The sequence below is a fragment of the Balaenoptera physalus genome, assembly GCF_965194825.1.
Source record: "Balaenoptera physalus genome assembly, chromosome: 5".
Taxonomy (NCBI): Eukaryota; Metazoa; Chordata; class Mammalia; order Artiodactyla; family Balaenopteridae; genus Balaenoptera; species Balaenoptera physalus.
In genome coordinates this window covers 33,564,482-33,581,728 of record NC_138884.1, presented here as the reverse complement: position 1 = coordinate 33,581,728, position 17,247 = coordinate 33,564,482, and the positions used below count along the sequence as shown (strand labels likewise).

General features: G+C 37.8%; 1 protein-coding gene across 6 annotated transcripts in view; it reads right to left on the bottom strand.

The window, feature by feature from the left end:
• Positions 1–17,247, bottom strand: part of ARHGAP10 (Rho GTPase activating protein 10) — a 319,062-nt gene that overhangs the window by 38,412 nt on the left and 263,403 nt on the right. For 4 of the 6 annotated variants that reach the window (XM_082463358.1, XM_082463357.1, XM_082463356.1 and 1 more), the window contains one exon: positions 14,362–14,512. The exons of the other annotated variants lie outside the window; for them this stretch is intronic. In XM_082463358.1, coding sequence (XP_082319484.1) covers positions 14,362–14,512 — 151 coding nt within the window. The remainder of the gene's footprint in view (positions 1–14,361; positions 14,513–17,247) is intronic. 6 annotated transcript variants of the gene reach the window in all.

The window sequence follows — 17,247 nt, the reverse complement described above, 5'->3', positions numbered from 1 at the left end:
CCAGGTAGAAGGTGAAAGACGCATTAAATCCAACAGGAAAACACTAAGCAGTGACAGCTCCCTATTCTCAATGAAGTGCCAATGAAATTTCTCCAGGTCAGCTCATGCTAGCGGGACTCCATATGCTTTTTTCTCAGGCTCTGCTTCATTCTTTCTACTTCAAAATCTTCAACTTACACCCAACACGCCAAATAACAAGCACAACTTGCATCAGTTTTAGGCTGAAACTTTTGTAACTTAAATACACACACTTGTATGCATGATGCATGTGTGTATATGTGTATTTATATATGTGTATATATGTACACGTGTATAACAAGGAAAAAGAAATACAGATATGTTTAAAGAAGAAAATCATCATTCTCTCACTTCCTAAGGAGAAAACCACTGTCATAACTGATTAATATTCTTCCAGATTTATTGCTATGCTTATACATTTATTCACATAGTTTTCCCTTTAGAAGTGAGGCTATTCTGAAATTCTGGTTTATACCTTACTTTAGTCATTCAAAATCACACCATGTGTATTATTTCTGTGGACACAGTTCTGTGATCCTTGGAAGGCTAGAAGCCTGTGTGTGATTACTGAGGACCTGTATCATCTGCTTGTGTTTGGCTGTAGAACAAGGCCTTTAGGAGCACACCCACACAACAGAACACACAGAATACTATACAGCAGTGAAAAAGGAGAGGGCACTCTCTTTGTATTGATATGAAAACAATACCAGATATAAAGTTTTTTAAAATACGGTGCACAACTAGCTTTTGAGCACACAGGGGATATATAAAAATCTATATTCATCTCTGCTTATATGTACATGAAGGATTCTAGAAGGAAAAATAAGAAACTATAGGTTGAACCAAGTCAAACTGCTGCTAGTCAATCAGTTTTGACACAGACAAACAGCAGAGCAGTTTCATGTGATACGACCCTCTTAGTAACAGTGGCCAGCAATCCAATTTGGAATTTTAACTTTGAAAGGCTTTAAGAAACTATAGGTTGAAATGACATGTAAATGAAAAAAACATTTGAAATTGCCGATATTAGATAACTTTGGAACTGAGAGCTGGCCCTCTGACATGGCTCAATCTATTAATAGCAGTGGTTACAGATTTGGTTTGCAGGGACTGAGTTGATGGGATTGAATGGAGACTTTTCACTTTACTGCAACAAACGTAAGACCAGATATTTGTTCAGTTAGGTAAATGGGTATGTACATCATGATAAAATAAATATAATACTGAAATAAAATGATTCCTTTTCCTTCTCCTTGCCCATAAAAATGAGCGTCCCCCTTTCTCTTAGAGGACCCATTTTTGTTACAGTGTATTGTGTCCCAGGTTTAAATCCATCCTCATCTCTGGCCCTTTCTTCTCCTTCATCTCCTTCATCAAAACCATCACTCTGATTCCTTTACAACAAAACTAGCCACTGTTTTTAATGGAAAAACTAAGAATCACTCTTAAAATTAAAAAAGAATAAATCAATGTATTGTTTGAAAGGCACATGACATCTCTGAAAAGACTGGCCATGGAAAACTCCAGAGAAGAGAAGACCATTTGCTGAGGCACTTGAGCAGAGTGGTAAGGAGCCCAGACTCTGGAATGGGACTGGTTAATCCGGGCTTTGTCACTCACTAGCCGGGAGACTCAGGTGAGCTACTGACCTTCTCTGAGCCTCAGTTTCCCCAATTATAAAATATGGATAATAATAGTATCGATAGGATTGTTATGAGGATTACCTAAGTTTAACAAATATTGCTAACAACAGTAGCTGGCATATAGTGTGGTATCTGTAACTGTGCACTATTATTACCCTCCAAATTTTGTATCCTGTTCTCGCATTAACTATTAAAATTTTTAAGAAAAAGAGCCCACCTTTAAAATAACTAAGATACTAACCAGAGACTTAAGGAGTCACTATTTCTATTCTGACCCAAAGAGAAAAATAAAACCACAGCCATCATCACAATTCAAGCTCAAAGACTCATGTTGCTGAGTTCAGAGAACAAATATTAGTACACGGAAAATGTCAGCCGTATAATTCACTGTAATAGGCTTGAAGATTTTTTTTTTCCATCCAAGGTTGACATTGGACTCCTTCTAAATACTGCCTAGAAGACACACAAGAATGCCATGCCAAGCAGAATGAGCATTTACAAGGAGGCAGGCTGCAAAGTTGCGACCCAGAGTTCATAAAAGGCAAGGAGAGACAACTAGTTACAGGAGTAGCCTTCACAGTTGACTCAATCTCACATCATTTCTTTTTCCTCAACAGCTGGGAAGGATTCAGTAAGTACAAATAAACTGGCCACAGGTTTGTTTGGTTATATTAACTGTAGACAGCACTCTTATCTCCTGGTAATTTTTATCATGGTCCATAAGAGTTTTCTGAGTAATAACAATTGCTTGGAATTGGCCACACTGAGATAATACCTTCCCCTTCAAGATTTCTCCTCATCTTCCTAGCTACCAAAGGAAACGTTTCAAATCAGTCACTCCTGACAGCCTTAAAAATTCTATTTCATTCAGGATAAACAATACTTTGGTTGGTTTGAAAAGATGTTTCTTAGACAGCCCGGCTACCTCCTACGTTGTTAAGTGTTTCAAAGAGGGCTATAAAGAGAGTGACAGCTGCTTGAATTCAGAACTAGAAATTAAAATAAAAGCTATTAGAAGTGAAGAAAAAACCCACACCACAGGGAGACAAGCTTTAAAGAATTTTTCTCTCTTCTATAAATTCTAGTTACCTGCCATGAACTTTTTTAAGGCGTTAAATAAGACTTTTTTTCTTCCCCCTCCAGAGAGAGGGGGAAATGTTCATCCCACACAGGAGCATAGTTAAGATTATAGAGGAAGTCATACAAGAAGGTGCCTCGTGCTTTGTCAATAACATTAGGGGGGCTGAGCTTCGAGGAGGCGTCTGGGGAGACGCCCGTGCAGGGGAAGCAGCAGGCATGATCTATGGGCAGGTCACAACTCAATCACAGCCCTGACATTTCTGGCTGCCTTTTCCAACCCATTGATCTCATCACAGTAAAAGTGAGAAATAATCTGTCGACAGAGCCTGTCACTGGATTCAAGCCCGGTCTTAGATTTAACTTCACAACACAGTAATTCCATGCCAAGGAATCATGACTTTGCTCAGAGGAGGTGGCAAGATGGCTCGGCCCTTGGAAAGTTATTATCCGGAATCTACCCATGAAGCGTCATGCAAAAAAATGGTAAGAATCGAGAGAAGATTACCAAGCATAAGACAAAGATCTGCTTGCGGCCGGTTACTTGGGTTGATTATTAATCTCTGCAAGCTGATCAGATATGTCTATAAGGAAATGTCAATAGCTGTAGAAGGTCTCTGAAAATCCACATCAACAATGGTTTGCAGTGATTCTTCTCTCACATAAGTGTCCTGATAGAATTTGAGGGAGGACGGGGTAGTAACAATTCACTTATGAACGCATGTTTTCATGAAGGTCATTTCTTTTTTTTTTTTTTTTTTAATTGGAGCACAGTTGATTAACAATGTTGTCTTAGTTTCAGGTATACAGCAAAGTGATTCTGTTATACATATACATGTATCTATTCTTTTTCAAATTCTTTTACCATTTAGGTTATTACAGAATATTGAGCAGAGTTGTCTGTGATATACAGTAGGTCCTTGTTGGTTATCTATTTTAAATATAGCAGTGTGTACATGTCAATCCCAAACTCCCAATCTACCCCTCTAAAGATACTCTCTTGGGAACTGAGATTAGAGAGTGCATAGTTGCCGTGACTGTCAGCTCTCCATCCTTGACTTCTACAGAAATAAACATCTTTGAGTATGGTGGGGGCCGCCCATCCTTTACATAAGCCTGTGACTGAATGGATATAAGTCTGCAAGGTAAAGTAGGAGAAAACTGAGCTCTACATTGTTCATAATTATGAGACTAATCTTTCTCTAAGAAGACATAACGTTTCAGTCATTACTTAACATTTCTGTGTCCACTGGCTTTCCACATACACTATTTATACCAAACTTATTTTCTAAACAAGTTACATATAACAATATGTACTGAAGACACTAACGAGATGAGATGATTTCTTCCTTTTGATGGAAAGATGGTCTAAAGATATATATTTAAAAAAAGCCTCAGGGCTTCCCTGGTGGCGCAGTGGTTGAGAATCTGCCTGCCAATGCAGGGAACACGGGTTCGAGCCCTGGTCTGGGAAGATCCCACATGCCACGGAGCAACTGGGTCCGTGAGCCACAACTACTGAGCCTGCGCGTCTGGAGCCTGTGCTCTGCAACAAGAGGCCGCGACAGTGAGAGGCCCGTGCACCGTGATGAAGAGTGGCCCCCGCTTGCCTCAACTAGAGAAAGCCCTCGCACAGAAACGAAGACCCAACACACCCAAAAATAAATAAATTAAAAAAAAAAAAAAAAAGCCTCAGGACAAAACTAAGACATAAACACAAGGAAAAGATTTACCTATGAGCTTACAATGTGGCTGATGACCTCTGTGTTGATTAGCTGCCTTCATCCTCCACACCTGGTCAGTGGAGACATTCCCAACAACTTGCTTTAACATTTCTACCAGATATCCATTTTATTTTCAATTCCTAGTGCTGACTCAAGCCCACATCCACCTAAGCTTAAATTACTTAACCAGCCTTTTACCATGGCCTACTTGACTCCTACAAGACAGATTTGTCCCACCCTGATTTTACAGACTGATGCATATCAGGATAGGCTCTTCCTTTAAGAAAGGAGGAAAAGGGTCCCGCTTTATTGTTAACCCACCTCCCCTTCGACAGTTGTATTTTCACTTTTTTGCTTATAAAGCTCTGCGTCCTCGTCATGTTCTCTACCACACTGTAGGACTAGAATAATACATGTTCAACAAAACGTGCTCCAGTTAGCACATCCGGGATCCAAGTGGGAAAGTGCCAACCTAACGATACCCAAGTAAGAACTACCCTAAAATAATATTAAATCCTGCCAATTGGCTTGCAAGATGATTTTGTTTTCAACTCTTCATAAGTCATATCTTTTCTGTTGTCTAAATAAACAAACTGCTATACCATGTACAAAAGAAGACAGGCAAAGAATACCTAATCACCAAAGAAGATACAAATAAAACTAGTCCTGTGAATGTCTAGTTGTGTTTAAAATTAGAGCTAGCATAAAGGAAGAATGGGAGAGCTTAGTCAAAATTCAGATGATAATCTTCTTCTCACTCACCAAACCTTCCTTTAAAATGTTTCTTCTGCCTTGAAGAGAAAATAGCAAAGAATATACCTCATACAACCTCATGAACTTTCCTTGTATATGGGGACAAACACAACAGTCTCTCTTTATATAAAAAGGTACTAAGGGTCCGGGACCCAGCCCCGTCCACCAGACATTGCACCAGCAGCCACATTCCCACCACAAGAGGGCACATGCAGCCCACATAGGGGATACTCCCTGAATGCCTGGCTCTGGTGGCCAGTCAGGAATGCACTTCTGAGCCCCACAGGGCATCTCCTACATAAGGCCATTCCTTCAATTCTGGGAGAGATAGCTGATTTACCTAATACATAGAAACAAACACAAAATGAGGCAAAATGAGGAGACAAGGGAATATGTTCCAACAAAAGAAAAAGACAAAGCCTCAGAAAAAGAACAAAAGGAAGCAAAGATAAACAATCTACCTGTCACAGAGTTCAAATTAATAGTCATAAAGGTACTCACTGAACTTGGGAGAATAGATGAACACAATGAGAACTTCAGCAAAGAGACAGAAAATATAAGCAAGTACTAAACAGAAGTTATAACTGAACTGAAAAATACACTGCAGGGGCTCACCAGCAGACTAAATGAGGCAGGAGGATGAATCAGCAAGCTGGAAGAGAAAACAATAGGACTCACCCAAACAGAGCAGCAAAAAGAAAACAAAAATTAAGTGAAGATACCTGAAGGGACCTTTGAGACAACAAGAATAATATTTATATTACAGGGATCCCAGAAGGAGAAGAAGGGTCAGAAAACTTATTTGAAGAAATAGTGGCTGTAAACTTCCCTAATCTGTGGAAGGAAAGAGACATCCAGGTCCAGGAAGCCCAAAGAGTTCCAAGCAAGATGAAACCAAAAAGACACACACCAAGACATATTATAATTAAAATGGTAAAAGTTAAGGATAAAGAGACAATCCTAAAAGCAGCAATAGAAAAACAACTTGTTACATACAAGAAAAACCCCATAAGGCTTTCAGCAAATTTTTCAGCAGAAACTTTACAGTCCAGAAGGGAGTGACACAACATATTCAAAGTGCTGAAAGAAAAAACTTCCAACCAAGAATTCTGTACCCACAAAGTTATCATTCAGAATTGAAGGAGAGATTAAGAGTTTCCCAGATAAGCTAAAGCTAAAGGAGTTTATCACCACTAAACCAGCCCTACAAGAAATGCTAAAGTGACTTCTTTAAGCTGAAAAGAAATGGCACTAATAATGAGAAAACACATAAAAGTAAAAACATCACTGGAAAAGGTAAATATGTAATACAGGTAGTGAAACCACTTAAAATGCAAACATGAAGGTTAAAAGACAAAAGTAGTAAACTTAACTAAAATTAAAATAATTAGTTAAAAGATGCACAAAATGAGATGTAAAATGTGTCATCAAAGGTATAAAATGTGATGGGGGGAGTAAAAAGATAAATTTGGACACATTCCAAAGCTTTAAGAGGTTACCAACTTAAAATGGGCTACTATTTACATAAGATGTTATATGTAAACCTCATTGAAACCACAAGGAAAAAAACCTACAGTAAACACACAAAAGAAAATGACAAAGGGATATAAGCATAACACACACACACATGTGCGCGCGCACACGCAAAAACCCACCAAGACACAAAGGAAGCAAGAAAGACAAGAAAGGAACAGAGAAGAACTACAAAAACAGCCAGGAAACAATTAACATAATGGCAATAAGTACATATCTGTTAATAATTACTTTAAATGTAAATAGACTAACTTTGCCCATCAAAGGCAGAACGGCTGAATGGAGAGAGACTCACTTCAGAAGAAAGAGTACACAGGGTCTCAAAGTGAAGGGACTTAAAAAGACATTCCATGCAAATGGAAATGAAAGAAAGCTGGAGAAACTACACTCATATCAGACAAAATGGATTTTAAAACAAAGACTGTAATAAAAGACAAAGAAGGGCATTACATAATGATAAAGGGGTCGATACAGCAAGAAGATATAAGATTTATAAATGTATATGCACCCAGCAGAGGAGCACCAAGATATAGGAAAGCAAATATTAATGGACATAAAGAGATATTAAAGGCAATACAATAATAGTGGGGGACTTTAACACCTCACTTATATCAATGGATAGATCATCCAGACAGAAAATCAATATGGAAACACTGAATTTAAACAACACATCAGACCAAATGGACTTAATAGATATATACAAATACAGAATATTCCATCCAAAAGCAGAATACACACTCTTTTCAAGTGCATATGGAACATTCTCCAAGACAGATTACATGTTAGGTCTCTAAACAAGTCTCAAGAAGAGTGAAATCATATCAAGCATTTTCTCCAACCACAATGGTGTGAAACTGGAAATCGATCACAAGAAACAAAAGGAAAAACAACAAAAACATGGAGATAAGCCAACATGCTACTGAGCAACCAATGGCTCATTGAAGAAATCAAAGGAGAAATTAAAAAATACCAAGAGATAAATAAAAACAGAAATACGACATGCCAAAATCAACAAGATGTAGCAAAGAAAGTTCATAGCAATACAGGCCTACTTCAAGAAACAAGAAAAACTCCAAATAAACAACATAACTTCACACCCAAAGGAACTGAAAATAGAAGAACAACGTCGTCCAAAATTAGTAGAAGGAAGGAAATAATCAAGAGTGGAAATAAATGAAAGAGATTAAAAAAACAATAGAAAAGATCAATGAAACCATGATCTGGTTCTCTGAAAACACAAAATTGACAAGCCTTTAGCTAGACTCACCAAGGGAAAAAAAGAGAGGGCTCAACTAAATAAAATCAGAGATCAAAGACGGGAAGTAACAACCAGAGAAATACAAAGAATCATAAGAAACTACAGACAATTACAAGCTAACAAATTGGACAACCTAGAAGAAGTGCATCAATTTCTAGAAACACACAATCTTCAAAACTGAATCATGAAGAAATAGAAAATCTGAATAGACCGATTACTAGTAAGGAGGTTGAAACAGTAATCCAAAAATCTCCCAACAAACAAAAGCCCAGGCAGATGGCTTCACTGGTGAATTCCACAAAACACTCAAAGATTTAATACCTATCCTTCTCAAACTCTTCCAAAAAAATTGAAGAAGAGAGAAATCTTCCAAACACATTTTATGAAGCCAGCATTACCCTGATTCCAAAACCAAACAAGAACACCACAAAAATAGAAAATTACAAGCCAATATCCTTGATGAACACAGATGAAAAAAATCCTCAACAAAATATTAGCAAACGAAATCCAATGATACATTAAATACATTAAGAGGATCTTACATCATGATCAAGTGGGATTTATTCCAGGGATGTAAGATTGGTTCAACATCCATAAATCAATCAACATGATACATCACATCAACAAAATTAAGGATAAAAACCATATGATCATCTCAACAGATGCCAAAAAAGCATTTCACAAAATTCAAAACTCTCAACAAAGTTGGTATAGAGGGCATGTACCTTTACATAATTGAGGCCATATATGACAAACCCACAGCTAACATCATATCCTAACAGTGAAAAGCTAAAAGCTTGTCCTGTAAGATCAGGAAAAAGACAAGGATGCCCACTCTTGCCTTACTTTTATTCAACATAGTACTGAAAGTCCTAGCCACAACAATTAGGTAAGAAAAAGAAATAAAAGACATCCAAACCAAAAAGGAATAAGTAAAACTGTCACTACCCACAGATGACATGATACCATATAGAGAAAACCCTAAAGCCTCTACCAAAAAAACAGTTAGAATAAATGAATTCATTAAAGTTGCAGGATACAAAATCAATATAGAGAAATCTGTGGCATTTATATACACTAATAGCAAACTACCAGAAACAGAAACTAAGAAAACAATCCCATTTACAATTGCAACAAAAAGAATGAAATACCTGGAAATCAATTTAACCAAGGAGGTGAAAGACCTGTAAACTGAAAATTATAAGGCACTGGAAAGAAACTGAAGAAAACACAAATATATGGAAAGATATTCCATGCTCATGGATTAGAAGAATTTATATTGCTAAAATATCCATGCTGTCTACAGATTCAATGAAATCTCTATCAAAATGCCAATGGCATATTTCACAGAAGCAGAACAAATAATTCCAAAAATTGTATGGAACCACAAAAGACCCCAAATGGCCAAAACAATCTTGAGAAAGAACAACAAAACTGGAGGTATTACACTCCTTGTCTTCCAACTATACTACAAAGCTATAGTAATCTAAACAGTGTGGTACTGGAGCAAAAACAAGACACACAGATCAATAGAACAGAATGAGAGTCCAGAAATAAACCTTCACATACATGGATAATTAAATTATGACAAAGGAGCAAATAACATACAATGGAGAATGACAGTCTCTTCAATAAACGGCATTGGGAAAACTGGACAGCAACATGCAAAAGAATGAAACTAGACCACTATCTTACACCACACACAAAAATCAACTCAAAATGGATTAAACACTTGAATGTAAGAGCTGAAACCATAAAATTCCTAGAAGAAAACAGAGGTGGTAACATCACTGACATCGGTCTTGGCTATGTTTTTGTGGATCTGACTTCAAAGGCAAGGGAAACAAAAGGAAAAATAAACAAATGAGACTACATCAAACTAAAAAGCTTCTGCACAGTGAAGGAAACCATCAACCAAATGAAAAGGCAACCTACTAAATGGGAGATGATATTAGCAAATCACATATCCAATAAGGCATTAATATCTAAAAATATGAAAATATATAAAGAACTCATACAACTTAACAACAAAAGCACAAATAAATAAATAAAACAACCCAACTGAAAAATGGTCAGAGGATGTGAACAGACGTTTTCCAAAAGAACACATAGAGATGGCCAAAAGACTCATGAAAAGGTGTTCAATATCATCCATTGTTAGGAAAATGCAAATCAAAACCACAATGAGATATCACCTCATACCTGTTAGAATGGCTATTAACAAAGACAATAAATAACAAATGCTGGAGAGGATGTGGAGAAAAGGGAACCCTAGTACACCGTTTCTGGAAATGTAACTTGGTACAGCCACTAGGGAAAACAGAAAACAGTATGGAGGTTCCTCAAAGAGTTAAGAAGAGAATTACCATATAACCCAGCTATTCCTCTTCTGGGTATTTATCCAAAGAACACAAAAACATTAATTTGAAAAGACACATGCACCCCAATTTTCATTGCAGCATTATTTACAATAGTCAAGACATGGAAACAACATAAGTGTCCATCAATAGATGAATATATATATATGTGTACCATACATATTGCATATGTATGCATGCAACTCAGCCATGACGAAGAATGAAATCTTGATATTTGTGACAGCATAGATGGACGTTGGAGGTATTTTGCTATGTGAAGTAAGTCAGAGAGAGAAAGACAAATACCATATGATTTCACTCACATCTGAAATCTTAAAAAACAAAACAAATGAACAAAATAAAACAAACACATAGATACAGAGAACAGATTAGTGGTTACCAGAGAGGAAGAGGGTTGGGGAGTGGATGAAAGGGGTAAAAGGGGTCAGGTGTATGGTGATGGCTGATAACTAGACCTGTGGCGGCGATCACTGTGTAGTGTATACAGATGTCAAATTATAATGCTGTACACCTGAAATTTATATAATTAAAAAAAGAGGTAGGAAGGACATAAATTTGGAGTGGGCAGGTATAAACAAAAACACAACATACACTAAACTTTTTTAGAGTTACTTTACTACCACTTCTAAGGAAATAAAAACACAGAAAGATAACCTGAGAACGAAATAAAAGGAAGTCTTTGATTTTTGCATCTTCTTTTTAGCACTTAGCAGCCTACCTCATATTTTGCTATTTCCCAACAATTGATGTTGCCAAATCTACTCAGCTTTGAGGTTTGTGAGACTATTAAATGCTGTATGAAAATGAACGATATGGCTTCTACAAAATAATAAAAAGAATTTCAGAAAAAATTTAACAGCTGCTCTATTTAAAGAAATCTAGCTAGATAATATATCCATTTCAGTTCATCTTAATCATCAACAGAGATTTTTAAGCAAGTAACTAGAATTTTAAAGTCTTCTGAAAATGACAAGTTTAATACCATTAAATCACATGTTAAAAAGGAAAATAAATGAGCACTGTGTATGCAGTATGGCTAAATGTGCCAATGCCAATTAAAGCCTTTGTTAAAGTAAAGATACTAAGTGTCTTTAATTAAACTTGGGGGGCGGGGTTGAAAAAAACACAATAAAAATGATGTCTAACCAGCAGAGGGTGTCTCTCCTATTTCACACCAGCTAAGCTAGGATTCTCCACTTCTAGGTCTATCCTACTTCAGCTCATGCTAACAGGCTTGCTGACTGCTAATAACGACTTTCTGATCTGCCTAATGCTGAACTGAAACCAATTCTGAGTGTTTTCCAGGGTTGCCTGTTGGGTCCATCGTATGGTTTCGTACCCTACTCAATGCAGAAGAAGAAATAACATACCACAAAACCACTTCACTCAAATACCAAATCTGTGACCAAATCATACAGCTGAAGAAAATCTCCAGTCATCCAAACTAGTTCCTTGAATCTTGGAAAATAATCTACCTAACTTTAAACAAAAATAATTTGTCCTGGATTTTATTAAGTCAAATTTAACTTGTACTACAGGGAATAAATGGGGGGAGGGGAAAGGTGGAAACATATTTGCATTTAAACCTTCTATCGGACTCATAATAAACTAAAAAATTTGGAAAAATCATCAACCAAAGTTGGCTAATAATGCATACCTTAACCAAAACTAGATAAACATGGGAAGTGACTCAACTACCATCAATAAGAAAAAATACATAAAAAGATTAAACTTTTGAAAATTTCAAATAGAGTTGACAATTAGATGACTCGGGCTACTGAAAAACATTTAAGTCCTGGTGATAAGAAGAGCTTTTTTTTTTTGGAAAGGGTAGAGTTTTCAATGTGCTAAGTAATAATCAATAACATAGCCTTTTAATATCCTTTCCCTGTATGCTTCCTTTCAAAAGCATTTTCACCACCTCTTCATTTATTTCTTTTTTTAGAATATGCAAAATATGGATCCCACTTTGTTCTCCCTGAAATAATTCTTTTTCACACAACTTGAGTTTCACTAAAGCTTAGCTACAAATAATTGGTGGGGGGGCGGGGGCTGGGGGGAGCAGAGAGGATAAATAACAGGTTTTAATTGCTTTATCTTATGACCTGTAAGATAAAACAAAATCACCCCATGACCAAAATCATGGGCTTTTCTGATTCTAACAACTTCCAAAAAAATCAAAGGCTGCAATCCAGAAGGATCAATGTAAAGTTATAAAAAGACAAAATGTAGAATAAAACATCATATAGACGGTGAACATAAAAACAGACTATAGGAATTAAATGTTTGTCCATCTTCTTTTTTCCCTTATAATTAAAGAGTTTTAAAGAATTTTTATATGGCCTAAAAATTAGGAGAGCTATGATTGCACACCATTTTGAGTATTTCCATAAAAGATGTGCTAAATACCACTTCAGCAGCTTCTTACCCATTAATAATAATCATTCAGCAATCCAATGATCAAAAGATTAGTAAACTATGTACACATGACTGGATATTCTGATTCAATTCCTAAAAGTACTCCCCAAAGTAGATGTGATTCCCTCTTTGGTCATTGCCTTTATGAAATAGAGTCAATTCAGTTTTGCTCAAGGGCCGATGAGCCCAAGTACGTATTGTTTTACGTCGCCTTGATTTTGCTCCCATCCTACTTTCCAACATTTGCCTCGTTCACTAATTTTTTAACACTTCCACCAGAGGACAAGTGAGATATAAGACAAGGCGCAATTCAAACCAGTCAGCTTTACTCCTTATTAGCAACTCTGTTGAGAGAGTGAACACGAGAAAGGAGAGAGAGAATAAGAAGTTGGCTGGGCTCAGAAGCTGAAACTAAGGGCTAAAAGGAAGCTCTGAAAGTACAGGTTGACTTTAATAAATCATGCCCTTTCTCTGGAAAATGAGGACCTGATTGTAAAACTAACGTGTGTGTGTGTGTGTGTATATGTAATATATTATATAAGTGTTTATTTATACACACACACACACACACACACACACACACACACGCACACACTACAGGAGGCATTCTGAGTCCTCCTGTACAGACCCCCTGAGAGTTAGTTAAAGACAGGTGTCACCTGCTTGCATGGGTCTTTGGATATTAGCTATGTGACATTTCATTATACAGCTGCTTATGATGGAGGTATTGTATGTTTCTATCTTCATTTCCTCCTTCCCTTTGACAACCACCTCACACCTCCAAACCAATAAAACCTTGGTAGTTTCGATCTTATTCTCCACGCCAATAACTACGTGATTACAAATGAGCAACTGGGGTCTCGCCATGGCTCACAGCCTTGTTTTGTAGGGATCAGTGTTTAAAATTCCAATTTCTAGGCTCCGGTAAAAACGAGGCAATCTGGCAATACTGAGTCAAGGTGGCCACGTGACAACAGAGAGCTGGAACGGGGTGGCTTGGATGGAAAGTAAGGACTTGCACTGGTCAGAGTCCCACTGCAGCTCGGGCCACTCAGCCGAGCCCCCGACCGTGGTCCATTTGCCACCCCGCCGCAGGATGAGACACCTGCCTTACAAGAAAGTCAGAAAACCGGGCGGTGCAGAAGCACAGACCCCAGCGCCACAGGGACCCGTGCCTTTGATCTCAATGCATTTAACATCAGACTCCAATGTGCTCCTCTCATGAAAGATCTACTTTCATTTTAGTTCCTCTTCCATTTGTCTCGGGGTTATGTAACCTCACAGGAGGTCACACAAGTCTCCCCAAAAAGAAATTTTAGCTGTCTTTTCAAAGTAAAAAAAAAAGAACCGTGAATAACAAAGACAAACACAAAACTGAAACGTGCATTCTCTCCCTGACAAGGAAAGCTTTACCCTCCCTGTTAATCTCAAAAATCATAATCTTAAGGGGAAAAGAAGTTAAAATCCAAAGGATGGAAAACCATGGCCCGCCCTGGGGACATAGACTTTGCCATATTCTCAACAGACTGTCAAGAAGAAACATGTAATTAACATCTTACCATCTTCCAGTTCAAGACAAAGATTATATACAGCCACGGGTCTCTTAGTCCTCTGGCCCTGTCTCTTCGATTGCCTTGGTGGAGCATTTGGGGGTGATGCTGACAGGGTGACTGGGTCAGGCAGTGTGGCATCAGGCAGGGTCCTAAAAATCTGCCATCAAAACATGAAGGACATTAATTGTTTTCCATGAACAGAAACCTGGGTTTTGCAACAGTATACCAGTACCGAACAACATCTGGAGTTCATCCAAAAGGGACTGCTGGGGCCAAAAATCCATGCCTTCAAATTTTAGGTTATTAAGTCATCAGTCTTTATTTTTTAACAGAGATTTCAAAATAAAATTTCTCATTAAAATTAAGTAAAAGCAGCATCAAATTATTATATTTCAAAATACATTCATGCCCAAACTAAACAAGTATAACCATCTTCACCAGATGTAGACAATACCACAGCTCTTCATCCACAAAGGAAGTAATCGGGATAAAACATTAAAAACAAATATCCCATTCAATTTCACACAGAGTTATATTTATGCCAAAATGCTAGTCTCAATTTTTTTTTTCAGACTACATAAACAGAAACATATGATCGCAGATATTTTTTACACATTTAAAAATAGCCTGTGCTTTACGAAATTACCTTTCGGATTCCCACGAGCATTTTTCAGAAAACGCTTTGTAGATTTTACCAATTTGTTTAATACCTTCCAACTTCTCTTAAATATTTCCCTTCCATTTATGCAACCTAGAGTATCAGCACCTTGATTATCTACAGTGTCATTCATCTATCAGCAATAACAACATTAATTAAAATGTGCTGCTTCTTTGCTTAGCCATATTTTTTTTCTCTTGAGAAAAGCAAACTGTGCCATAAAGGGAAGCATATCCACAGAGGTGATTTATAATAAAATTTTCATAGCTGCCAAGACCTGAGTTCGGAAGCTTCCTGTCCCCAACAACACTGGAGTCCCTTCAGCCCTCAATGAAGTCATAACATAAAATATTTAGACATCACCCCGACACTGTATCTCCAGAGGGCTGGTGTTCTAAAGGTAGATGCTCGAAGAAAGCCAGCTAGCATTAAACAAACCGTAAACATAAAACTCACAATAAAAGGCACTGTGTGAAAGCCCCACTGTTACAAGGAGATTATTATTTATGTATATGAATAAAAACAGGCACATGACCTGTGTGTACAAGTGAGCGTATCGCATATATGTATCACATTTAATAGCTAACAAACGTGTCAGAATTATATTCACAGTCTAAAAGTTCTCACCTAAAAACTATTATATACCAACAGAAATAAACAATTTCAACAGAGCATTAGCTTTATAGTACCATACTGCCCCCTCATGTGTAAACGGAATAAAAAATGGTTTAAATTACTGTGGACAAATATTCGCTAGTGAAAAGTTAATTTTGTGCTCCAACTGGTAACCTGCTAATACCATATTTCCACAGACTTTGTGCTCCAATAGGGCAGTCTGGCAAACAGCAAACTACTCATCTGCCCAAAATCCTCTGCTGTCCCTACTAGAGAATGGACCTGAGGACACAGGGAGGGGGAAGGGTAAGCTGGGATGAAGTGAGAGAGTGGCACGGACATATATATACTACCAAATGTAAAATAGCTAGCTAGTGGGAAGCAGCCGCATAGCACAGGGAGATCAGCTCGGTGCTTTGTGACCACCTAGAGGGGTGGGATAGGGAGGGTGGGAGGGAGACGCAAGAGGGAGGAGATAGGGGGATATATGTATATGTATAGCTGATTCACTTTGTTATACAGCAGAAACTAACACACCATTGTAAAGCAGTTACACTCCAATAAAGATGTTAAAAAGAAAAATCCTCTGCTGTCTAGACTATCATCCACATCTGGATTTATTGCCATCTCTCATTGTTCAAATTAAGGAAGGTTGTGAAGTAGAGGGAACAGGAGAGAAGTTAGGGTGTGAAGAGGATGACAATGGTGAAGGAGAGAAGAAAAGGTGGGAAAACTTGATCCCATCAAAAGAAACTAGCACCTGTGTGTGACCAACACTGGGAATATAGCTCATTGACTTATGTTCGATCTTTACAAACATGGCACATGGCTCTGGAATGTTACTCGAATAGGAAACCAAACAACACAGAGCCAATACACCCAAAGCATAAATAAACAGTGGAAAGGTTATAGCCCAAGAACCGGCACTGGATAGCTGATAACCTTCCGAGCAGCCCTTCCTGGAAGATCGCACTGAGTGAAATGAGGCAAATGCTGACAATGGTTTCCCCTCCCTGCCCCACTCTCCTCCACCACCAACAGGGTGAGGGTGAGGGCAGTAAGGTGTGAGAGCAGCCCCGGTCTGCAGAGCCAGAATATCAAGCAAACCGGGACCCAAGAGTGTGACTCCAATGTTCCTGGGGGGCTGATCTGAGACATCCCAGAGCTGGGCCTCCAGAAGTCTCCAGAAGACTTATGACATCGTTCAGTTTATATCAGAGTATCTAGGAGACTATTATTGAGCCATCAAAAAGAAGAAAGTCCTGCTACATGCAACAGCATGCATGAACCTTGAACCTCAGTGAAATAAGTCAGACAGAGAAGGACAACACTTGATGATCTCACTTATATGTGGAATCTTAAAAAAGAAAACAAACAAACAAACAAACTCATAGAAACAAAGAACAGACTGCAGACTGGTGGTTACCAGAGGCAGCTCTGGGGATGGATGAAGGTGGCCAAAAGGTACAAACTTCTTCCAGTTATATGATAAATAGGTTCTGGGGATGTAACATCCAGCATGGTGAACACAGTTACCAGCACTGTATTATATACTTGCAAGTTGCTAAGAGAATACATCTTAAAACTTCTCATCACAAGAAAAAAAAATTTGTAACTAT